At 36.0% G+C, this 25,188-nt stretch overlaps 1 protein-coding gene across 1 annotated transcript in view; it reads right to left on the bottom strand.

Annotated features, from left to right (window-relative positions):
* DNAJC13 (DnaJ heat shock protein family (Hsp40) member C13) overlaps window positions 1–25,188 on the bottom strand; it is a 120,163-nt gene that overhangs the window by 31,621 nt on the left and 63,354 nt on the right. The window contains exons 28-43 of the mRNA XM_023207430.2: window positions 24,556–24,758; window positions 23,456–23,540; window positions 19,661–19,815; window positions 19,099–19,144; window positions 17,070–17,224; window positions 15,505–15,706; window positions 13,868–13,983; window positions 12,952–13,030; window positions 11,456–11,591; window positions 8,607–8,791; window positions 8,112–8,186; window positions 7,022–7,141; window positions 5,451–5,630; window positions 4,570–4,737; window positions 2,535–2,648; window positions 238–354 (exon numbers count right to left, since the gene is read on the bottom strand). Of these exons, the coding sequence (XP_023063198.1) occupies window positions 238–354; window positions 2,535–2,648; window positions 4,570–4,737; window positions 5,451–5,630; window positions 7,022–7,141; window positions 8,112–8,186; window positions 8,607–8,791; window positions 11,456–11,591; window positions 12,952–13,030; window positions 13,868–13,983; window positions 15,505–15,706; window positions 17,070–17,224; window positions 19,099–19,144; window positions 19,661–19,815; window positions 23,456–23,540; window positions 24,556–24,758 (2,136 nt within the window). The remainder of the gene's footprint in view (window positions 1–237; window positions 355–2,534; window positions 2,649–4,569; window positions 4,738–5,450; window positions 5,631–7,021; window positions 7,142–8,111; window positions 8,187–8,606; window positions 8,792–11,455; window positions 11,592–12,951; window positions 13,031–13,867; window positions 13,984–15,504; window positions 15,707–17,069; window positions 17,225–19,098; window positions 19,145–19,660; window positions 19,816–23,455; window positions 23,541–24,555; window positions 24,759–25,188) is intronic.

The following is a 25,188-nucleotide window of genomic DNA, read 5'->3' as shown; positions in this document are numbered from 1 at the left end:
ATTCTAAAATGTGACACAGAGACATTTAGTGAACACATGGTGCCAACAGGCTTGCTCGGCACAGGGTTGCCACAAACCTTCAATTTGTTTTTCTTTTTTTTTTTTTAAAAGAGAAAAGCAACATAGTAAAGACAGTGCAATAAAATGAAGTGTGCTTCTATACAGTGTGACTAAACTAGTAACTTTCAGTAACAGATGATCAAAGGTATGAGATAAAATTAAAAGCAGAGAGCTTACCTCCAGTTGGAAAGTAGGAACTTCATTATACACCCTAACAAAAATCTCCCCTACAATAAGTTCTTTGGCATGATCACTGTAGACAAATTCTGATCCATAAGTTTTGTCACAATCACCCTTTTTAAAAGATGAAAATAGACTGTTAGATGTAAATCTATCCATGTTCAGTTTAATAACTTAACAGATAAATAACTTGAGAGATCTATGCATTTTCTAGAGAAAAAATGTGGTGTGATACATGTCAGAGCACTTAAAATGACTTTGGAATAGGCAATTACTTTTTTTTATTCCAAATATTACTATTATTAACTCATTTTAAAATTTCAAAGGATCAGAGGTCAGCTAACAAAAGTCTTAGAGCAAGAGATTATAAAACAAGTATGACACTTTATTCTTAATCAACTCAGCAGACATCAGACCTAGTAAGATGTAGTACAACAGAGTTGAGAAATGAACATATTTGGACTGGGTTTTAAAAAGTAATACACTGGGCCGGGCACGATGACTCACGACTGTAATCCCAGCACTTTGGGAGGCTGAGGCAGGCAGATCATGAGGTCAAGAGATTGAGATCATCCTGGCCAATATAGTGAAACCCTGTCTCCACTAAAAATACAAAAATTAGCTGGGCGTGGTGGCGCATGCCTGTAGTCCCAGCTACGCGGGAGGCTGAGGCAGAAGAATCACTTGAACCCAGGAGGCGGAGGTTGCAGTGGCAGAGATCACGCCACTGCATTCCAGCCTGGTGACAGAGTGAGACTGTGTCTCAAAAAAAAAAAAAAGAAAAGAAAAGATGCAGCTGGAAACCATCATTCTTAGCAAACTATCACAAGAAGAGAAAACCAAACACCGCATGTTCTCACTCAGGTGGGAACTGAACAATGAGCTCACTTGGACTCGGGAAGGGGAACATCACACACTGGGGCCTATCATGGGGAGGGGGGAGGGGGGAGGGATTGCATTGGGGAGTTATACCTGATACAAATGATGAATTGATGGGTGCTGACGAGTTGATGGGTGCAGCACACCAACATGGCACATGTATACATATGTAACAAACCTGCACGTTATGCACATGTACCCTAGAACTTAAAGTATAATAAAAAATAAAAAATAAATAAAAAAAAAACTTCAACAAGAAAAAAAAAAAAAAAAGAAAAAAGAAGTAATACACTGAACAAAAGTGCTGAAAAACAAAATAGGAATGGGAGAAAAACAGTCCCAAAGAAGATTAAGAATGAAACCAAAATGAATTTAGGTTGGACTAAAATAACATGTAAAAGTATACAATAAATTATAAAATGCTAAACAAAGAGATGTTATTATGTCTATTCCGGTAAAAGATAATGTACAGAAGGCCGAGCGTGGCAGTTCACGCCTGTAATCCCAGACCTTTGGGAGGCCAAGGTGGGCGGATCACCCGAGGTCAGGAGTTTGAGACCAGCCTGACCAACATGGAAAAACCCCATCTCTACTAAAAATACAAAATTAGCTGGGCATGGTGGCCCATGCCTGTAATCCCCACTACTCGGGAGGCTGAAGCAGGGCAGGAGGGCAGGAGAATCGCTTGAAACCGGGAGGCGGAGGTTGCAACAAGCCGAGATTGCACCGTCGCACTCCAGCCTGGGCCAACAAGGAAACTCTGTCTCAAAAAAAAAAAAAAACAAAGATAATGTACAGAAATGTGAGAGCTGTTCTCCCTAGCTCTGCAATTCTCAAAAATTTTATCCATGAAGCTTTCTAAGTACTAACATGGAATGAGCTCAAAAACGCTAAATAATGGAGATATTACAGTAATAGCTACTTTAATTTCCAAAGCCACACACATAATTATCTTCAAATCATCAAGATTCAACCATCTAGTGTATGGATTATCCAGGTCTTCTCCTTATTGCCCATCCTACTGCCTTTTTTTTTTTTTTTTCCCCCATGGCTTAGTAATAGCTTCTCCACTAAAAGGTGGTAGGGTAGAAAAAAATGTTGAGTTTTGACACTGGAAAGCAACTTTCACTTACTAGGGAAAAGAGGTTGGAGTGAACTAAAATAAGGTTTCTGGGTTAAAAAACTGGTTAAAATAGAAGACAGCTGTATATAAGTGGTAACAATAATAAAAAATCCTGATGTATTACCACATACAACAAAATACTCTTCTTAAATGGGCCAAATATTAGATAGCAGAAAGCCATACTGACTGACACTAAACTGAGAAATAGTTTTCTGTTCTAATCAACACTGCTATATTTCCAGAGATTCCATCAGAATAAATTACCCAAGAAATTTATGAAACAATGACATACTTTTTTAATCATGTTTTCTTGTTGGGATTCAAGAAATTCAAGTAATTCTGCTCTTGTAGAATTGTTCCATATCAAATACGGACTTTCTGTGTTGCTGTTAAGCATCTTCAAAATCTAGGAGACAATATTACTGTTTTATAACATTTCGTGAAAAAAATTGCCGACATTATCAATTATTAAAATTGTCTATCATATGCCAAACACTAAAATAGTTGCCTATAGTATAATGGACCTCAATAATGAGTATCTCAATAATTCTAACAAGTTTGTTGATATGACCCACTTTACGGCTGAGAAAAACTAAGGCTGCAAATCATTAAATTATTTGTCCCAGGTCTTACAAACTGGTAACTGGTGAAACTGGGATCTGAAACTGAGTCTGACTTCAACATTCTCAAAATCTGCTGTGCCATAGTGAAATTCAGTATTTTTAAAGTATTTAATAAACACATTGTGAATATAAGCTTGAAAAGAATCACAACATAATACCTTTATATACATGTATTTGAAAATAAAACCAAGTCTTTAAGAAGCATATCTGTATGAAGGAAAATAAAATTTATGGGGAGAAAGCTACATTTTCTTGACCACACCCTGATACTGAAGGCTGTGCAGTCATTCTGCAGGCATAGATTATGGCTGCTTAGGCAACTGGTGTGCTTTCTTATTGTTAAGCTCTCCTCAATTTGAAATGTAAACACAGACATTTCACAATTCCTTAAATGTCTGAATAAAAAGCTTTTATTTTTACAGAGGTCTATTGCTAATAGGAAAACAGAGGAGTATGACCTCCATCTTATACAGACATGCAAGCCTTGTTTTCAAAAGGCTAATTTCTTGTTAGGCATTTTATTAAATCCAGATGGAGCTCATGCCAACATTTAATTTTGAAATGCCATAAAAATTTTTTGGTGCAGATGGCTATAGAAGTTAATCCCGAACTTGTTGTCATTTTTGGAGAGAATGCTTTCAGTCAGCAAAATGTATCACATGGTTGAGTAAAAAGTCCAGGAAAATAACTAACATCAAGAGTGGTCCTGGTCGTCTAGTGTTTAGGAAAAATAATAAAAACAAAAACAAGATTAAAAGACAAAAACAAAAAAAAACAAAAAACCAGTGGCATCTAGAGCCACTGCCTTTCACACATGGGGACTGAAAAGCATGGCAAGCACTGAAAACTGGACTCAATCACACTGGATTAAAAACAAATAAGCTGTTTAAAAGTTGTAAAATTACTTTGGAAACCTGAGGATTTTGTCACTTACAAAAGTAACAGTTTATCATTAGAGAAAACAAAAGAAAAATTGCCTACAATTCTGTCATTCAGAAATAATTACAGTTAACATATTGGTACAAATCTATCAATCCATTTATTTTGTTATACCAAACATAGGATCTAGTGTCTTCATTTAAAATCTTTTAATGCCTTTCAGTACTCTGTTTACAATTAAAGGATAATAGTAACCTATTTAACGGATTTCTAGTTTATCTAATTCTTTAATGCTATATTTAGATTATTTCTCAATAATCCTTGCAAAAGAAATTAAAGAGGTTGGGAGATCTATCATCTCATACTGATTTTTGTAATGCATCTATGTATGTACACAGATACATATACATGTACACGTGTATATATGTATTTACTTTCAGGATTTTAACCCTGCATCTGAATAAGCTATGGCTTACAATAAATAGCTTGAAATAGACTCTGGGTCTCCTGTCTCCCAGTAGTCTGCCATTGTGAAACACCATCCCAACTTCACTCTCTTGTCCTGTCCGTTTGTGACTCAAGGTTGGTAAGAATTATGATGGGCTCCACAGCTGAGAAACAAAGTTAATTTGCCCTCGCAAAAACTGGACTTGTAGAACTGACATCATTAGCATCAATCCATTATAAAATGAGTTTCTTGCTTGAGAGAACAAACGTGAACGTTCTTAATTTTTAGGTTTCCTAAATCAATATTATTGTATTACTTTACTGCTTAAAGGATCTTGCACTATTCATTAAAACCAAGGCTACCTCTGAAGCACATACCTCAGTCACACTAGCCACAGCAAGTTTTCTAGCAACATAGGGTGTCAGCATGCCAGCTAAGCTTTTCCTTATGGTTGGATTTTCTGGAGTTGCTTGTTCTTCAGCCAAATACCCTCCAAGGCGACTCAGAGCATGGACACTCAGTTTGGCAAGGCTGTTGGCTACCTCCTGTTACAAAAAAATTAAGTTGTTCAAGTAGATCTGTTATCTTACACAGGTAATACTATAACTTTACTGAATCACACTATATGGAACATATTTAAGGAGTCAAAAGCCAACCAAACAAAAAGGGTACAAGAGTACCTAACATTGATACCAGAAAGTTTACGTGTTGGGGCTTGTTTTTTTACTTATAAGAAGGACTAACTTATACCCAATGCAGTATATCTAACAGACAACAGGAAGAAGCACATTTGGTGGTAATGTGGGAAGGAGGGGATAGGTAGGCAGCCCTGCCTGCTAGAAGCACACATTTACAATATGAGCAATAAATGAGAGCACATAGAAGAGACAAAAAAAATCTATAAAAATCAGACAAGTACTCAAGTATTTAGGGGAGCTAGCCTCAATTGTCCGATGGTAACATTACATTGTCCTGTGTTACACAACCATAATTTTGCAATCATAAAGTTGACTCTGAGTAATTAAGAAAGTATTAAATTATGTTCAGTATATGCCACTGCAAATTCCCTTGCCTTGAATCCTTTCAGCATAAGCAATTACGACTAAAAGTTTTGGGTCTTAAAAAGCAATAAACCTAATTTTCCTGAAAAACAATTTATCTCTGGGGACTCTGGATAGCTGCAGCTTTGCTTTGCATTAGTTTAGCACTAACCTATAGTTTGGGTTCAAATTCAATATTAAAGCAATGTTAAAGTTACCTGCTGGTTTGTTTCTTCACTTTTCTGAATGCCACTCTCTTCTAGTGTATAGTCATAATTAAACAGAAAACCAAGCAGATACCACAAAATTCCAGCCTGAAATAGGTGTGTCTGTAGCCAGAAATCCACAGCAAAAGAACTGACACATTCTACCCCAAGAGAAGCCACCCGGGGAATACTCTGAGAGAAGAAAGAATGAGAGAATTAGTTGTTACAGAGTTAAAAAAAAAAAAAAAAAAAAAAAAAACTCCTAAGAGGAACCGGTTATGCACGTATGTCAAGCTAACTACATTATTTTGTAAAATGTTTACCTCTTCTTGTATTTTCAATTCCAATTTAAATCTGAATCCTATATCCTTTAAAGCCTAAAATTAAAAGTGACCTCATAACGAGATACCAGAATTACAACCTTTAAGGCTAGTGTCAGAAGACTTGGGAATAGTTTCCTGTTTCATTTCTTCTATTTTTAATTCTTAAAAATAGTGACATGGCATCAATAGCAACTTACATGCTAGTGATCTTAAATGTAACAATAACTTTTGTGCAGTTGTAAAGATTTATGTCAGAGTTTCTATTCTGTAATCAAATACTTCTAAGGACATCAAGTAGACATAGTAGAGGAGATACTTTCATCAGTTCCCTCACTTATTGATACTTTAGTATGAGATCAGCATCTCAATCCTGTTTTATTCAAGACAACTCTCACTCTGCCCAGTTATCTAAGACATCTCTCTATCCCTCCCAGTCAACTATCACATCTACCCACAGTCAACCTTCCTCAGGTCTGGATTGGGAGGAAATAGTAAGTTCTCAGATCTCTAAAGCCTTTCCCACCAAGCAGTGCCTGAACTCTCCAGTTTTCAGGTTTTAATGGCCCCCTCTCTTTTCTTTTTTTTTTTTTGAGACAGGGTCTCAATCTCTTGCCCAGGCTGGAGCGTAGTGGCCCAGGCTACCCCTGAATCACATACCTCAGTCACACTAGCCACAGCAAGTTTTCTAGCAACATAGGGTGTCAGCATGCCAGCTAAGCTTTTCCTTATGGTTGAATTTTCTGGAGTTGCTTATTCTTCAGCCAAATACTCAGCCTCCCAAGTACCTGGGATTACAGGCACGTGCCATCACACCCAGCTGATTTTTGTACTTTTTGTAGACAGGGTTTTGCAGTGTTGGCCAGGCTGGTCTCGAACTCCTGACCTTAAGTGATCTGCCAACCTCGGCCTGCCAAATTGCTGGGATTACAGGCGTGAGCCACCACACCGGGCTGGCCTTTTGCTTTTATAATAGACTTATTTATTCCAGGCTTCTCTTTTCTCCCTGCCACTCATTCTAATGTTCAGATGGAACCCACTTCCCTTTAGGTATATCACTTTAGTCTTATTCTTTGCAGGCCAGCCTAGAAACAAAGCCTCCATTTACAGCAAGGCTTCTGTGAAAAACACTTTTAGAAATCCAAATAATTGACTGACAAATAACTTTGGGAAAACAATGTGCTTATAAATTAGGAACTGGCTAGTTGACAAAAAGACACTTTGCTGTCTCTGTATCTAGAAAGCATTAAAGATTAACTCTACCTTGCCAAAATATAGTACCCGACAGAGATCCTTGATAATGCTAGGCATTTCCGTGATCTTCTCTCGGCATTCTTCAAACTGAGCAGCTACACTATAGCATTTACTTATGTGTCCACACACCTACAGACAACACAACAGAGCAAAAAAACCAGGAGAGTCACACAGGCATTCCTTATTTAACACATTAGAAATCAAACCAGCAGAGATTTGTGAATAATGCTTAACGGTATATACAATGCTCCAAAACTAAATAGAACGTCTTTACTAGATCACTAGTCTTTCTCATCAAGACTTCCTATAAATGCTGGGGTAGTTGGCAAACCACAGCCACTACAACCCATGGGCCAAATTGACCATGGTCTTTGTACTACCGAAGAGCTAAGAATGGTTTTTAGATTTTTAAAGGGTTGTAAAAAAGTCACAAAAGAAAACGTAACATAGACTGTATGAAGCCTGAAAGACTCATATTTACTCCCTGGACCTTTATTTTAAGTTTGCTAGCCTCTGGATTAAGGTATTTTTGTATAGTTTATTAACATAGCAGAATATCACAATTCTATTTACACAATGGACTTCAAAATAGAAGATGGAACTCAACAGCCAGTACTCGTTTTATATTCTGAATTTTGCTGGCATAAGCAAAAGGCCAAATAAAAAGACACGCTCTACAAAGCTCTTAATGAACTCCTGATGAATTTCCTATCTTATAACCTTAAATGTTAAGCCAGTTAAAATACTAGGGATAGGAGAATGAGGGATGGAAGATATGTGAAACAAGAATGGCATAAAGCTGGCTAATGGAAACATACAGGTTCAATAAACTCTTCTCTAGAAAGAAAACTTAAGCCAACAGATCACAAGTGCTTTAGTGCAGTTGACACACAGATCAGCAGCATCAATGACACTTGGAAACTTGTTATAAAAACATACTCTCATGCCACAACCCTAGACCCAGTAAATCAGAAACTTGGGGTGGGGTGGAGCTCTGCAACCCACAGTTTAATTAGCCCTCCAGTTGATTCTCATATATGTTAAAATCTGAACCACTGATCTAGTGCAATTTTCTTGGAACCACAGGTTTTAGCCTCACCTGTACTGACATGTCACTTGGTTTACTAGAACGAGTCAAGACAGCCACACAGCGACTAAATGCCTCTTGTAACACCTGCAGAGGAAGAAGTCAGCTATTAACTCTCCATTTTGACTTCAAGTCTGAAAAGCCTTTTCCAGCAGTAATAAAATATAAATAACCCTTTAATGTTAAATATTTGAGACATAAATGTTTGATTAACATTTGCTAAATAGTAAACAAAGGACTCCTACAAGTTTCTTTTTAAGCATTTCTAATAAGCTACTTTGTAAACAATATTACCATTATCAGTTTTGAACCCAGTACTTTCCAACACACATTTTGAAATAAAGCTCCATTTCTATCTTTAATTTGGTATGAGAATACAGAAAATACTGTGTTATCTGCTGAAATAATTTAAAGAATCTGCATTTGTACTTGCTAAATTCTTCACTGCCAAGAGTCATATAATGTGTGTAAACTGGCTTAAAAAGCACAAAGATCACTCCATATTACCTCTAGTCCATTCTCTCTTCTGAGCTCTTCAGCATTGAGGGCTGAACAGTTGACAGTATGGAAAGCTAGTTCTGTAGCTGCAGGCAATAATGGTGATTCTTTTGAGAAAAGGAGGTCATCTGAAGTTTCCATTGTTATTGTCCGAATAAGCATGGGGTATCCTGCATATTTATAAGGCTGTAAATCTGAAATAACCAATGTTAGTGTTAGAAAAATGAAACAAAATTAATTATGTTGTGGTTTCAATTTTGATACCATGTTCAATTATGTTGCCTTAAAAAAATAAAAATGGGGCCAGGCACAGTGGCTCACACCTGTAATCCCAGCACTTTGGGAGACCAAGGCAGGCAGATCACAATGTCAGGAGATTGAGACTATCCTGGCTAACACAGGGAAACCCCGTCTCTACTAAAAATACGAAAACATTAGCAGGGCGTGGTGGCGGGTGCCTGTAGTCCCAGCTACTCAGGAGGCTGAGGCAGAAAAAAGGCGTGAACCCGGGAGGTGGCTTGCAGTGAGTGGAGATCTCGCCACTGCACTCCAGCCTGGGCGACAGAGAGACACTCCGTCTCAAAAAAAAAAGATTTCTTAACATCTTAAATGCCTCCTCGTTCCAGTTGATAAAAAAGAAATTAAACCTACTATAAAATCCCTTGGATCTTTCCTTTCTAGTAAATTTAGCTGATTTTTCTAAAATGTTTCCACTAGAAAAATAACATTTTCTGGTAAATTAACTGCACTTGGTGTATAGTTTTGATCCTTTGCTGAATACTTACTTTCTATGCTGATCTTTGTAACTTTTCACCTCATCATAGACTGCAAGGTACAACAAATGCACCAGAAATTCTATTAATATTACATGCACATTTTTATAAAGAAAAAAGACTGAGAAGATATTTAAATGACAGTGAATATTTTATATTAAGTTTTCTGGATAACAAGTGCCCTTTTCTATTTTACCAGTTATCTTAAATTTTTACCAGTATTTTCTTAAATTTAAAAACACTGAATACAATTTCTTACTAGAAGTACAAAACAGAAAGTTAATTTTTAAACTACATTTAGTTAATTCCATGTTTTAATAACCAAATTTAAAAGTGAAAGCTAGTAAACCAACATGCCTAATTACTTCTTTCTTTCCATATTCTTTTTTCAATCTAACCTATTAGGCAGAGAGATGCAAATTAATTGGCTGTGACTTTAAAAGTATCTCCGTAATTCCAAATTGAAATCAGCATAAATCTTACTGACTTTTGAGGCTGACCAATAATCTGCCTTCTAAGGCCGGGCGCGGTGGCTCAAGCCTGTAATCCCAGCACTTTGGGAGGCCGAGACGGGCGGATCACGAGGTCAGGAGATCGAGACCATCCTGGCTAATACGGTGAAACCCTGTCTCTACTTAAAAATACAAAAAACTAGCCGGGCGACGAGGCAGGCGCCTGTAGTCCCAGCTACTCGGGAGGCTGAGGCAGGAGAATGGCGTGAACCCGGGAGGCGGAGCTTGCAGTGAGCTGAGATCCGGCCACTGCACTCCAGCCTGGGTGGCAGAGCGAGACTCCGTCTCAAAAAAAAAAAAAAAAACTCATTTCTAAACTGGCTTTTTAAAAAAAGGTCCATTGGAACAGGTCCTAATTTTCCTTAAAAAAAAAGTGACACATACATGGTAGGAAAGAACAGTGAATAACTAAGTCCTGTCGGATCAGGACCTCCACCTCAGAGCTTCTTGGGTATAACTCCACCTTGGGAAAAGTTAAAGATGACCTTGTTAACAGAGAAACCAGTATGGGCCATAATTGTATCTTGTGGCTAATAATTTAGTTATCGGCATTAAAAGACAACCAAGGGTTCTGAAAAAGGTTTCTAAACTCATTCTGATTAGTGGTAAATGCTATATAACTAAAATGTATTATAAACTTATTGTTAAACTCATGTAAAAGTAAATCAACTAATCAGTGCTCTCTTTAATAATCCAACTGCTAGATCCTCAGGCTGTCCCCTCCAATACTTAAACTGCAACCCCATCTCTTGTCTTTAGTTATCCAACACTCTCCATGCTTATCTCAAATCCCCACAGTCCTCTTCCTTCTCTCCCAACATCCCATTGCAAATGGCTCTCCCACTTTGTGCTGTAAATCAAGTTCAGTTCCCAAGCCAAGGGACATCTGCTATATTGAACCCAACCCCTCATCACCAACAAAGGGGGACGTTTTGAATGTACTCTTGGCTTTCTGGACTGCTACTGTTAGGGCTACCGCAAATGGCCCCACAAACACTGGATAATCCTATAATCTGGAATCGTACCTATTTCATCTATACCAGTGTTCTTCAAACTGTCCCACAGGACTAGAGGGTCCTGAGAGCTACAATAGGAAATAGAACATATGAGAAGTACATCATCATTTGAAGTTTCTACTGCTTTTAAAAATCCTGAATGCTGTTGGTGTTTTTAACCTTGAGAGGCTTTTAAAGTTATAATAGACTTTCATATGTCATTTAAGAAAAACATGAAATGATCTTTAAATTCCAGATTCCATTCTAGATCTCATTTAATACGTTTGCTGCTAAATGGCTAAACACAAAAACTAACCAAATAACTGCATAGAACGAAGATGTCAGAAATGCAAAATACTGAAAAACATAGGTATGAAGGGGAAGATATAAAACAAATATTTTGGACCTTTCTTTAGAAAACTACATTATCCTTTATTTAAAACACAATTCCAAGAGTCTTTTGCAACAATAATTCTAAATCTATTAAAATATGCTGTAGAAACAGGTAATATGGTATAGGGTTTGCTGTGATAGGGTTAGCTGGAGGATAAATTAAAATCTGAGAACATACATCTTACCTTCTTTATGACGGTTGAAGAGGATGCTCTGTGTTTTTAGAATTAAAATTATATTCTCTGGATCTGGTCCATCCACTATTTTTGCTGATTTGGTACATAAAAACTCATATGCTTTATTTACTTTTTCAAACATGTCCTATATGTAACCAAAGATAATTTAATGTTAATTTGGAACGTCCCAAAATTCAACTTAAACAAGATACATGGTTTGTATTTTATCAGTAACTTTAGCTATTATTTTATTATTTATATTAAGGAATTCATTCCAACTGTAATCTAGCTGGTATACTGTTAAAGTGAAACGTTGTTTCAAATAGTTGTCTAATGATCACAGTACCATTTACTGAAAAATTCTTCAAATAAGAATATTAAATGTATCCTTAAATACATCATGTTAAACTCATACATACTAGAGACAGATTGCATCTATATAACAAAAATTATGAGCTACTGTTTATTAAGCACTGTGCTAAATGCCATAATCTCATTTAATCCTCAAACAGCCATGTAAACCGTGTAAAGGATGCTGCAACTTAGATGTAATAACTTGCTTAAGGACAAAAAATCAATTCGTGGCAGAGCTAAGAGGTACAGCCAGGTCGGCCTCCTAACTCCACGCTCTTAAACTGTTACACTGTATGTTTGGTTGATCTATATGTTGATTCTTATGTCAGTTTCATATTGTTTTACTATTGTAGCTTTATGAAGTGTTATAATATCTGGTAAGTTAAGTGTAGCAATTTAAAAGAGATTTCAAAATTTCTTCCTTTCTTATTTTTTCTCCTAGATGAATTTGAATTAATATGAGGTTCTCAAAAAACCCCCTAGGGTTTTGATTTAAAATACCTTAAACATATAAAAGTCAGATCTTTTCAATGTCACGTCTTCTCATTCAGGAATACTGTCTCTGTTTTGTTTCCAGTGAAAACCAGACCTTGAACCCACTGGAAATTATTCCAAGTTTCTAGCAACAGAGTCCTGGTTTTGGTGGTTCTTATGTGATTTCATCTTTTATGAAACTTCATTGGAGGAGGCGGCATCAGGGAATGATGATTTAAAATCTGAACCAAATTTTCTATTTTTTCAGTTAGAGTGATATGAAATTGGATGTCATTGGAAAAAATTACATAAATTGCCCAAAGCAATCTGAATAGCAATGGTATCACCTACAACCTACAAATAAATTAAGTTCCCCTGCATTTCTTATTTTCAATTATTCTTATGATTGCCCATTAGAGTTAATTCTCAAACAGACATGGATAAGGAGACACAATAAAACCTGTAAGTTCCTAGTCATAAAGGCCACTCTTCTGGTAAACTGAGGAGCATCATCCATGCAGAAGCTATGGCCATGTGGTTAGAAGTTTATTAAATATACACTGGGTATATATTATGAGGCAGGTACTGGCACAGAAGGTAATATACTTTCTCCTACTAAATAACAGTAGAGCAAGAGGAAGTCAGCCCAATGCCCTAATTCCAACAGCAGTACATACCCTCCCTTCTGGATTCTTATCAGGGTGGTACTTTTGTGCAAGTCTGAAGTAAGCTTTCCTAATCTTGCTCTCATCATGCCTGTTAAACAGGAAAATTGTTTTATGAGTATAGTAAGGCACAAGAAAAAATGTTTACAAAACTATCTAAAATATTTTAAGAATTTACTTATATCAAGAACTGTATATGATTATATATTAGTCTTCAAATTAAACCCAAGGAGGAATTATGGTTTTTTATATATTTTTTTTTACATGCTATCTTTATGGGTGAAAGATAAAACCTATAAGTTCCCTACGCATTCACTTTAAATTATGAAATTATACTTGAGTTGGAAGAACTACAAAATATATTGTTAAAAATCCACTAACTTGTCAAAATGTCCAAAATGCCAATTTCAAATTCTATAATTCTAAGTTATTATATCAGTCTTGACAAAATATACAGTTTTAGTCTATACTTAAGTTTTCAAACAATGTTTCCATAACACACCTAGTCTTAACCATAAAACTTCACTGATAAGACAAATCTGCATTCTTTCATAATCTGTCAGTTGGTGTCCTAGGCATACTGCTATCAAATCTCTTCCACATGCGTAACACAAATTACAAAAGTAAGGGGAAAAATGAATATGTGAATGGCAACTGTGTGTCAGATACGGTGCCAGGTACTCGGCATACATTTTTCCAATTAATAGAGAAATGAATGTGCCAGCAAGAAGAGGAGGACACAATTTGGCTAATAAGTTTGCAATCAATCAAAGTCACACAGATATAGTTCCATATGGTTATTCCCAAGGTGTACATATCAAAGTACAGGCAAAAGATTTTAAAATGATTGATTTAAATATAACTTAGTCTTTGATACTGATACTTTAAGGTGGGACAGACATTTGCTACTGTACTGAAAACAACTCACGGTCCCTGTCCTTGAGGCAGATTAAGCACTTCATAAGCATCATCTATTGACATCATAGGTGGCTTCTTCTCTACTTCTTTCTTCCAGGCGTCAAGAGTATCTTTTAGTAGCTTAACCTTCAAGACAAAAGATTATATCAAAGTAAAACTATTTCAGAGTCTAATTTTTAAGTTATAGAATCATTGTGCTGTATTTATTTAAATGGATACTTTTAGCTGTCCAATTAACAGCTTTCTGAAATACAAATAACCAAAATCACCTGAGCACTGCTATATAGTTGGGCAGAGCAAGGTATTTGTTACAAGGCAATATTCCTCTATTTAAAAAATTTTTTAAATTCTCTGCCAATTTGTGTTATATATTAGGCTTCAAATTAAACCCAGGAAGAATTAAGATTTTTTTTTTTGACATGTTATCTTTATGGGTGAAAGATAAAACCTGAAAGTTTTAATTTTTAAAGTGTCCAGAAACCATGAAAGACATCAAAATTAGATGATACACTGTAGGAAGAAAGCAAGCAGTATATTGTGGTGTGCTTCTCAAGGTGATCTAACATAATTATAGGTATGCTAGCATTCAAACAAATGTAAAGGATAGAGAACACAAGGGAATCTGGTTAGCAAACGGGAAAAAAAGATCTAATATTTATTGCCTGCCTACAAACCAAGGACCTAGGTACTTAACAGACTATCAAATTTAATTCTTGTCTAAAATTTCATCAATAAATAAAAACACTGAGATTCTAAGAGCTAGCTGCATGTTTCCCAGTTCAGTGGTAGAGCTGGATTAAAACCTAGGTCTGACTAAAAAGCCCATATCTAGTATCTCATGTTGAAACCTGAATAAGTACCCGAGTCTACCTGCGTTTTTTTGGTCACTGCATTGTAAAGAGGCGGTGACTTGCAGTACAAATGGCAATTATTCTGAAATCTTTTGGATGGTAATAATGGTATAAGTCCCACCACGGTAACAGAACAACATGGGCACAGGTGCCCACACATATACAAAGGCTCAGGTTAGAGGGGTCCCAAGGAGCCTCTGGACCGGCCAACAGTGCATACAGTTTTATAATTGAGGAGGTCACACTCCTTGCCTCTTATGTGTGCCAGGAATTATGCTTATGTGAATTCTTAATAATCTTCACAAACACCACCAGATAGCTGCTATTATTACCAATATTTTAGAGATGAGAACTGAGGTTTAGACAAATAAGCAATGTACTGAATATTAAATAGAGTTATTAAATATTAATGGTCCAGTTGAAACTCAATCCCAGACTGGCTAACTCCAACATCTGTGAGCTTAATCAACCTGCGATAAAGACAAGCTTCCACCAAGCTATTCAAGTATGTCATACTATATACATGTAATTATGTTATCTGCATGAAGTTTGTTTTGTCTTTGTCACAAAAGATAAAGATTGCAATATTCTTAATACTCCCTTAAAAAATTATCTTTCAACGTGAGATCTACCCAAATATAATGAACTATACTCAGAGTTGCACAGTGCTTAGTGCTTAAGAAGGAATACTTAAGAAAGCTATTCTCCTTCTTACTGCAGGAGGACAAAATACCCAGAAGTGTTTAGAGGCCCTTTTTTGTGGCTTAAGGCGGCACAAATTAAACTGCTGACTTACCGGGTCTTTAATTGGCCAATCTGGAAACCGGAGTGTATCACACAGTTGTTTGAGGTAATAAATATTACAAAACAGTTCATTTTCTAGTTGTGGATAGTTGATCACAGGAATGGGACAATACTGATAAAGTGCTCTTGTGTTACTCTGAAGGCGAGGTGTGAAGTCAGCAAGATGGGCAGCAATCTTCTCTATCATGAGGCGCCTACAATCATAAAAACCTCCAGTCAAGCTTTATAAAGGGATTACTTTAAAGAGAAGGTTAAGATACATAATCATGCAAGATAGTTGTATCAATCATCTACAGAATAATTCAATTACTATCCTAAAATGAGAGCTTTTAAATATGTTACTTTGGGCATTTTATTGTACAAACATGGAAAAAACTTATCTATGATACTTATCTGTAAAGAGGATCATAGAGAAAAGGGCTGATACTCTCAGTCCTTCCTATTAAAAAATCAGCCATTAGAAGGGCAAATGGTATGCATCTGAATGCATGAGGGTGTAGCTAGGAAACTCAAACTTGCTATTATCCAAAGAAGCTCACTAGATGGTATTTATTTCAACAAACATACTGTAGTCTAGGATCTGGCCTCAGATAAGCAGAAACTTATCAGCACAAAGAGCAATCCATCTTTTAGATAGGGCCTTATATTAGCCAACCTCAGGAGAAAAATATTACACAGAAGAACTGTGTTGCTAATTTATTAATATTGTTACATATTTTTTCCCAATGAAAAATATGACTGCCATACAGAATATATTCAAATTGGTGGCTAACACATGACAAGCCCATAGGACAACAAGTCAAATGATAACAAGCAGGTGGCATGGAGTGTGTGCAGTCTGACGAGGATCAGTGATTGACAAAGAAGATCTAATGCCATCTAGCTAGGGGAATTGAGGGGTTCTCCAAAAAGAGACAAGCTTGACACTGGAACTATGAAGTGTCAAGCCTTGTCTGAACAGAAACTGGCTGGGCATTGTCATCTGCTTCTGAAACTTTCCTTTTTCTGTGTTTCCACAGGTTTCTCCTACAGCATTCCCCCGCCAATAAAGACATACCTTAGGAATGCTAACCTCCAGATTAAGGACAAAAGGTGTTGGGGAAAGGGAGCCCACATTCTAGAATAATTTCGGGTATCTCTGATCTGATCCATTGATCCAAATTATGTGGGCATAGTTTTTAATTAGTGGGAGTACAGTCCTACTTCCAAATAGCCAGAAGTATGTCTTGATTTTATCCCAATTTCCTATATATATTATCAGTTCATTACCTAAAATCTTACTAGTTCTATAAACCGATTTAAGAAGTACCAGTGATTGGTAGGCCCTACTGTTATACAAAGTTCTGTTAAGGTAATAGCAATTTTGTCAAATCTTGTTAGAACAGAGAAAACCTTAAGGCCTTATCGAAATCCATCATTTGATTTGGCATCAATGATTACTGTCATTTTAGATTATAAAACTAGTGAAAACACGTCTTTTAATAGAAGTTAAAGAAGATGGCGAGCAGCAAAGACTAAATTATAAAATACAAATCAATCAATCAACTGGTTATTTACCTCATTTCACTGCTCCAGATTGCTTCTGGAGTATCAAATTCTCCTAGAAAAATCTCAGAAAACTTTTCAGGTTCATAATTTTCTAAGTAACAAACCATTGCTTCAGGTAGAATGTGCCCAAGTATACTTCTTTGAAAAATATCTTGTCCTTTTGTCTTCAAAACAAAACAAAACAAAACGAAAGGTAGTCAAAAACATTAAAGTTATCTTTCAATTTTCTAATAAATGATTTATGGTTAGAGAAAACTTTAAGAAAGGAACACAATTGGAACAAATTGCTTTTATGCTTTGAGAATGTAGATGGAAACACAGCAAAATGTGAAGTGTAAGGTATCTGGTACAAACTGGCTTGGCATTCTAAGGCAGAATCAACAGCCTCTGGTACTGTAGCAGTCTTAGCTTTAAGTGTCACAAGCTGCCAGTATTATTTAGGACAACTGGCCTTTGACCACGTGTAACAGTAATGGACAAACACGAGGAATATCCCACAAAGATTTACATCAATTACCCTGCATTATATTGTTGGCTATAGTTCCCACCTGTACTTGCTTCTGTTTTCAAAAATAAGGTCAGAAGATCATTAAGAGCCTGTCCTCATGAAATGTAGCTAGGATCTAGATGGAGAATTTCTACTTAAAGTAATTATAATTAACTGTTTTGAGAAGTCCATATCCTCTGGCAGGCCAAATGGGGTCAGGATAATGATCACACTAAATTTTAAACTCATTTCTTTATTCAATGGAAATAAAATCCCAAGGGCTAGCTAGGATTTATACAAATAAATGCTTATTTCCTTCTAGGAAAATTTAAGACATTTTACTTATCTAGGATAAAACAAAGAGACAAGAGAAAAAACTCAAACATGGTTTTATCATGTGGTGCAAAGACAAATTAGAAGATGAATATTTTCAGGCTTTCTGCTAATAAGAGTAACAAATTCACTATCTGTTAAACTTTTGGGTAAAGAATTGCTAGTTGTATTCTTGAATACTATTATTTGGTAATTCAAACATCCAGATTTGTGCTTTAAATACTGTTTTGCTGTAATTATTCAAAATACTGTTAGCTGAAATGATATAAATCATTTCTAATATAAAATTTGGAAAAAATTACATTATGCATAATGGCACAGAAATAAAGGAAGAAAAAGAATGCCCAAATGTCTAACACTAATTAAGGTACTATCACTAGAGACTTTTTTAACTTGTTTATATTCTCATTTTCTATTTGTATAAAGCTGTGGAAATTATGCTGCCATGGGCATCTTTCATACTATACAAATGGGTCACTTTCTAGGGCTTCACTGGCTCCTCTATAAAACATACAATTTAGTGTCTATTGTCAAGGTGGTGCCAGCATTCCTCGGTTAGTCTTCTAAACAATGGTCTGGTTTTGGTTTATTATTCTGCTCTATCTGATCCAAAAAGAAGTCCATGCTCCATGAAGAGCTGAACATATTTCAAAACACCCTTCAGTTTCAACAATAAATATCTCTTTGTAAAATGTAGATATTAAGTTTAGATTGTCCAAACTACCTAAATAAGTCTTTTTTGTTTGTTTGTTTGTTCTTCTTTTAATTCCTAGCTTAACTCCTCAGTAAAATGACAAGAACACTTGAGAGCATGTGAAAAACTGAGTAGCTTCGAAAAAGAAACCTAGCACTTCTGCCACTTTGGGATCTGAACAAAAAGGCTGAAGTCTTCCTGAATTTTAGCTGACAACGTAAGACTCAGGTGAATTATTTACAAAAATCACTAATCTAAACCTTAATTCATGGAGGTGTCAGGCTATAATTCACAGCTGCAATCTCAATATTAAGTCTAATGGGTCAGCGACATTTATTTTCCTTTAAAAATATTACCTTAGACTTTATATGTGCAAGGTACCATGAACGATGTAAGAACAGAGTAAAACAATACCTGCCCTCAAGTCCTTATAGTCTAGTAAACATAATACACAGCTCAGGAAACTTTACAGTGCCAAAACAGCTTACCCAGGGCTAAGTATTCAGAGGATTAATCTGGCTTACCTCTTCTGACTTGAAAGCCTGTTTGGTATGTGTGTATTTCAAAAATCTAGAAAGAAAAATGAATTATCTATCAGATATAAAAAGCGATTTAGTTTTTGTAACCTTAGTTTTCTAAAGACTAGATCTTTTACAGCTAAATAAAACTTACAAATGGCCACTCACATAAATCCATATTCCCAAATTATTTAATTTCTGAATAAGGCAAGAACTTAACTAGAAAGATTTTTAAAGTGTAGTCATATTAAAGCTATGTGAAAATATAAAAAATTATTAAATTTTAAGCAAGCAAAATGTAAAACTGCATGTACAATATGAATATGGCTATATTAAATACATACTTAAATACTAGATAATACATTCTTATGCTAGATGTGGTATAGTGGTACAATTCTGAGTAATTTTCCCCCATTCTTCTACTTTTCAAGTCTTTAGACATTACTTAAATAGCCTTTATAATGAGAATCTTAATAAAAGCAATGATGTACTCACAAAAAATTCAATTAAATCAGTCCATGTAAAATTCAAATAATACTTTTAAATAGATTACCCTTAAAGTTCTTACCGAGCAACAGGAAGCACATTGGAACCTGTGTACATCATGATAAAGAAAAATACTCCACTCAGATAAAGGCGGGGTAACTGTGGGTTATCTTGCATGATATGGTATAACAAAATAGCAACCTTCTCAACAAGGATAGGGTCAAAGGTCAGCAGTAGCTGAAAAAAAATTAACATGTTTTCATTGGGTTGTAAAAAACCTGCATCATCACTTTAGGTTTTTTATTTCATATGCTGAGGTTATAGCTCCTTATTAAGTTCTAAAATAAAAACCCATGGGAGTCAGTAAGCTCATCTACCAGACCCACAACAGATTTGAAAAATGATTCATTCTACAATATTTAATGCAGAAAATCAATTGAGAGTTGATCAAAATGTATTCAGAAAAGCCCAAACATGCCTGAAGCTAGTTTTGTCATAACATTACAGGTAATATTGCTTCTTGTGCAAGAAGCTTCCTAAAAAGACTTCTCGGTTTGTTTCAATTCCGCTGAGCTGACATAAGAATCCCTTGAAGGCTTCTTGAGAACTCAAGGAGCAGAGCAGAAAATAACGATCAATGAAACAGCCTAAAAAGTAGATCCAGAAGTGCAGGTAAAAGGCAAGAGGGTAAACAAGTATCAGGTAGTACATCTGCTACCAGAAATTACCAAAAGATGTGGCCTCTAGAAATCTGAGCTATAAATATGGGAATTTCTGGGATTACTCTAATAAATCTGGGCTAATTAAAAACCATACAGAATCGCTATCAATAAACTTTTGATAAACATTTAGTAAGTTTTATCTATGAAGCTTAATAAAGGTGTCATTCCAATTTTCTATAAACACCTGCTTCCAATGAATCCTCAATTTTGGGTCAAATGCTCCCAGTACAAAAAAAAAAAAAATTTATAGCCAGGCGCAGTGGCTCACGCCTGTAAGCCCAGCAGTTTGGGAGACTGAGGCAGGTGCGTCACAAGGTCAGGAGTTGAAGACCAGCCTGGTCAATATGGTGAAACTCCATCTGTACTAAAAATACAAAAAATTAGCTGGGCGTGGTAGCGGGTGCCTGTAATCCCAGCTACTTGGGAGGCTGAGGCAGAATTGCTTAAACCTAGGAGGAGGAGGTTGCAGTGAGCAGATATTACACCACTGCACTCCAGCCTGGGCGACAGAGTAAAACTCCATTTCAAAAAATAAACAAATAAATAAATTAATTAATTTACAATAAAGAGTAAGTAGCTCAAATTAGGAGGCTAAAGTTCTACACTCATGTGAGACTAAACAGCTATGTGTCTTTTAAGTAAATAACTCAAATTTCTCTGTGCTTTGGTATCTTATGTATTCCATAAGGTATTTAGATTAAGCGTTTCATACTATTACATATTTTTAAAACGAAACATACAGTCATATAGGATTTTCCCTAGTGTTAATGGCAGTAGTTCAAGACTTGACATTATGGGAATTAGCAGCAAACACACACACAAGCGCACACACACACCCAACCACCCACCGTATTTCAATCTGTCACTATACCAGAAAACCTAGAACATTTATTCAGCACACACACCCCCAGAGTATTTCAAACTATCACTATACTAGAAAACCGAGAACATTTACTCACTGTATCTTGGACCACTCTAAAAATTCTGAAGCTCTATCAGATGGTAAAAATGAGTACTGCTCTTAAAGTCAAATGAATTATAGATATCCCTTTCCAACCAATGAAGATAACGTTCCCGGAAAGTACTACAGCCACCTAACTGTGCTTTGGCAAGATTTGGGTCTCCCAGAATATAAAAAATTAAGAGAAAAATAAAAATAACTTCTTAAAAATATTTTTTTAACTCAATATAAAAAAAAAAAGAAGGAGTCACACACTGTTCAAAGAAGCTAGATTTATCAATACAAATATCTTTAATCACGTTGTTCAGATCTTACTGAAAATTTTTGGTTAATTAAAAGAAAGCCTCCCTCCCCCAAGCTTCATGTTATGCTGAGCACATTTCTTAAAAGTTTTTTAATCAACCCTTCCTAGCCTGAAATTTAATGCCATTTGTATTTACTTTTTCCTTTCAGTTTCGTAAGACTTAGAAAAATGGTAGAGGTTGATCTTCTGGGTGTGGTGTTTTAGCCACATGTTGAGAGGGTCTATCAAGGAGAACACATTCCTCTCTCTGCATCACCTCACACATGCAGCCACATGGCCCCACGGGGAGGGGGATGTGGTAATAGTTTAGAGTCCTCAATAACTGCAGTGCTTTTTCACTGAAGGATCTGAATGGAAATGTCCACAAGAGAAAAGCACAGAAATGTTAAAATGTGAGTATGCTTAAATAACAGAAATTGGCAAAAAAAAAAAAAAAAATAGGGCATTATTGTATTGTATTTAGAAGTCTTTTACAGCATCAATGACTTACATAGGTATTTAGGTAGTAAATAAGTGAATGTAAAAATATATAAACTGAGTTAACTCTTCTCTCCCATTGCAGACCAATGTACAACTGAAAGGTACAAATGGCACAAATTACTGGCATAGAACTTAATAGAAACATTTGCCTGAAGTCTCTAGGACCTGACTTATTTGGGTTTAATGCTAATCTGAAGTTTAAATAGCTTAATTCCAAAAAAGCAGAATAACGCAAAAGAAAAAGGGATGATTGGAAACCTTTTAAGAAATGTGCTCAGCATAACATTAATTCCAACTCACTGCTTCGAATCATTGGTATCAATGAAAACATAATTAAGAATAGTCAAAATCTAGGGTAGAAGCTAGTGAGACCGCTGTGATTACTACTTAAGATATAAGCCAACAAATCCACCCCTGTGGCCTGCTGGTGTACCTCCCAGTAGTCTTAACAACATCAACATACACCACAAACTGGAGTAAATCACTTTTCAGATATTAAAGAGGTGTGATTTTAAAAATAGGTAAAAAATAAAACTCTTTTAGCACATTTCTGGAATCTGGAAACATCTCATGTTTAGGTTCAATTTTATGTAATCAAAAGTTTGATTTTAGTTGCAGCATATTCAGCAACTCAAGAGTAAGTGAAATAGCCAGGTGCGGTGGCTCAAGTCTATAATCCCAGCACGCTGGGAGGCCAAGGCAGATGGATCATTTGAGGCCAGGAGTTTGAGAACAATCTGTTTAACATGGGGAAACTCCTTCTCTACTAAAAATACAAAGTAGCTGGGTGTGGTGGTGCACACCTGTAATCCCAGCTACTCGGGAGGCTGAGGCAAGAGAATCATCTGAATATGGGAGGCAAAGGTTGGAGTGAGTCAAGATCCCACCACTGCACTTCAGCCTGGGCAACAGAGAGAGACTGTCTCAAAAAAAAAATTAAAAAAATAAAAAATTAAGTGAAATGAATGTAATTCAAATCTTCTCTTTTTGAGACAAGGTCTTGTTCTGTTGCCCAGGCTGGAGTGCAGTGGCATGATCACAGCTCAATGCAGCCTCAAACTCCTGGGAACAAATAATTGTCCCACCTCAGCCTCCTGAAGGGCAGGGACTACAGACGTGTGCCATCATGCCTGGCGGTTATTTCCTTATTATTATTATTTTTTTTTGTAGAGATGGAGTCTTCCTACGTTGACCAAAGTAGTCTCGAATTCCTGGACTCAAGCAACCCTCCTGTCTCAGCCTCCCAAAGCACTGGGACTGCGCTGGAGGTGTGAGACTCCACACCTGGCCTGTTTAGGCTTTTTGAAAATGGAATAGACTGCAACAAAACAAAGACTGGTACTGATAATAAAATTAAGAGAAAATGATTCTTAAAATTGCTCCTAGTTTGGTTACATAAAAGTAACTCACCTGAATAATATGGGGAAGGCAAGTGCTATCTGACAGCAGTCTTTTCACTTTGGGTAGAGGCCGAATGATGGCATTGTCTTGATCCCTAGAAAACATTTTCTCATGTCAACATTTAATGTATTTATTAAAATTTGTATGTTCAGAGCATATGACATTCTACTAGGCATGAAGCAAGTTACCTTACTTTTTTGTTAATGAAGACTAAGCTCTCATACAGCTGGAAACATGATTAGGTATTTTGGTTTAAATCTATTTGGCTGCTTAATATGACTTCATTTCCTTCCATAAGATTTCCTTGAATAACAGTATCCTAGAAGAGCCAAAGACTCTTATTTATTATTTAATTGATTAAACTTGGTGTTGTCCAACACACTGTCAGTGGATATTTTCCCCCAAGGGGCTTATCAAAGTTTGTTACATAAATTTAAACCTTGATTTAACTATGTTTGGTATTTTCTAAGTATTGCTTTAATTTTAATGCTACCTTATTTCTAAATACTAACTGTGTAACTTTTGAGTCCAACCGGAACCATGAAAACTTCAAGTGTTTTAAAATATGTGACAGTTTCTCACTAATTTCCAACACAAGACATCTTTAGTTACCGTAATGAATCAAAATGATTTATATGTAAATATCTCATAAAGATTAAAAAGTTCCATGCAAGTGTTACATTTACGACTTAGAGAACAAATTCTCACCTTTACTGGTCAAGTGGAGCAAGATGTGGAGCAAGATGTGGGCCTACACTTGCCTTATATAGCAGAAACAGCTAGCCTGTCAGATCAATAGCTGGCATTCACCACTGTCTATGGACTGCAGTATGTGTAATTCAAAACATTCACACCAATTCACAGAAATTATAATATTGTAAGTCTCAGTTTTGTAATATTATTTGAAATCTCCCAGAGAAAGCTGTTTTAGTTACTTTATTAATATAATTTGCAAATTCTTTATATCCATTTCAAAAAATGCCAAAGGTCAAAGCAGCATACCTCCAAGGCCATAAATAGGAATCTTTGTTTTAAACCACCAGACTGATTCTATGATGTTACTAAAGAAGCATATCAATTATCCATGAAAACATTCAATTACATTTTACCTGCTTGGAAAATATCCACACATTGTGATCAACATGTTCAATATAAGGGTAGCAAGGTCAGTTTCATTCAGGACAGCCTGTCCACTGGCTAAGAGACACCACTTAAGCTGGGGTATGGACTGAAGTGGTCGCCATCCATCCATGCCTTGAGCCCAGCATCTGGTTTTTGCATTTAACATTCCTTTGGTCCACAATTCTTGCATCTTAATGGATGGAAGGCATTGTTACAAACAGACAAAATAAAATGAAAAACTTCACTAATGTTTTCTACCTTATAGTAAATACATACTAAATTATGAAACAAACATGCAAGTACACTATTTTAGGAAAACCAAGTTTTGTTGACAGGCCTTTGGGAACCCAAATTTGGTTAATACAAAAAAAACCAAAAAAAAACAAAAAAACAACCTACCACCACTTTGTCAACCTGCAGAGCATAAAGAATACTGGAAGGAGTAAAAATGATAGGTGGAGTGCTAATTAAATTATATGACAGCAGAAGGGTTGGTCCTCTATAAAACTATTTTTGCCCCAATTCAAAATGAGCCTGGGAGGCTGAAGATTGGAGGCAGGATCAAATACCAAGATAAAGGGGAAAATTGTCCTTAGTTCTTGGATTGAGTGATTTTCAAT

This window comes from Piliocolobus tephrosceles, chromosome 2 (genome assembly GCF_002776525.5).
Source record: "Piliocolobus tephrosceles isolate RC106 chromosome 2, ASM277652v3, whole genome shotgun sequence".
Lineage (NCBI taxonomy): Eukaryota > Metazoa > Chordata > Mammalia > Primates > Cercopithecidae > Piliocolobus > Piliocolobus tephrosceles.
This window is presented reverse-complemented; position numbering and strand designations above follow the sequence as displayed.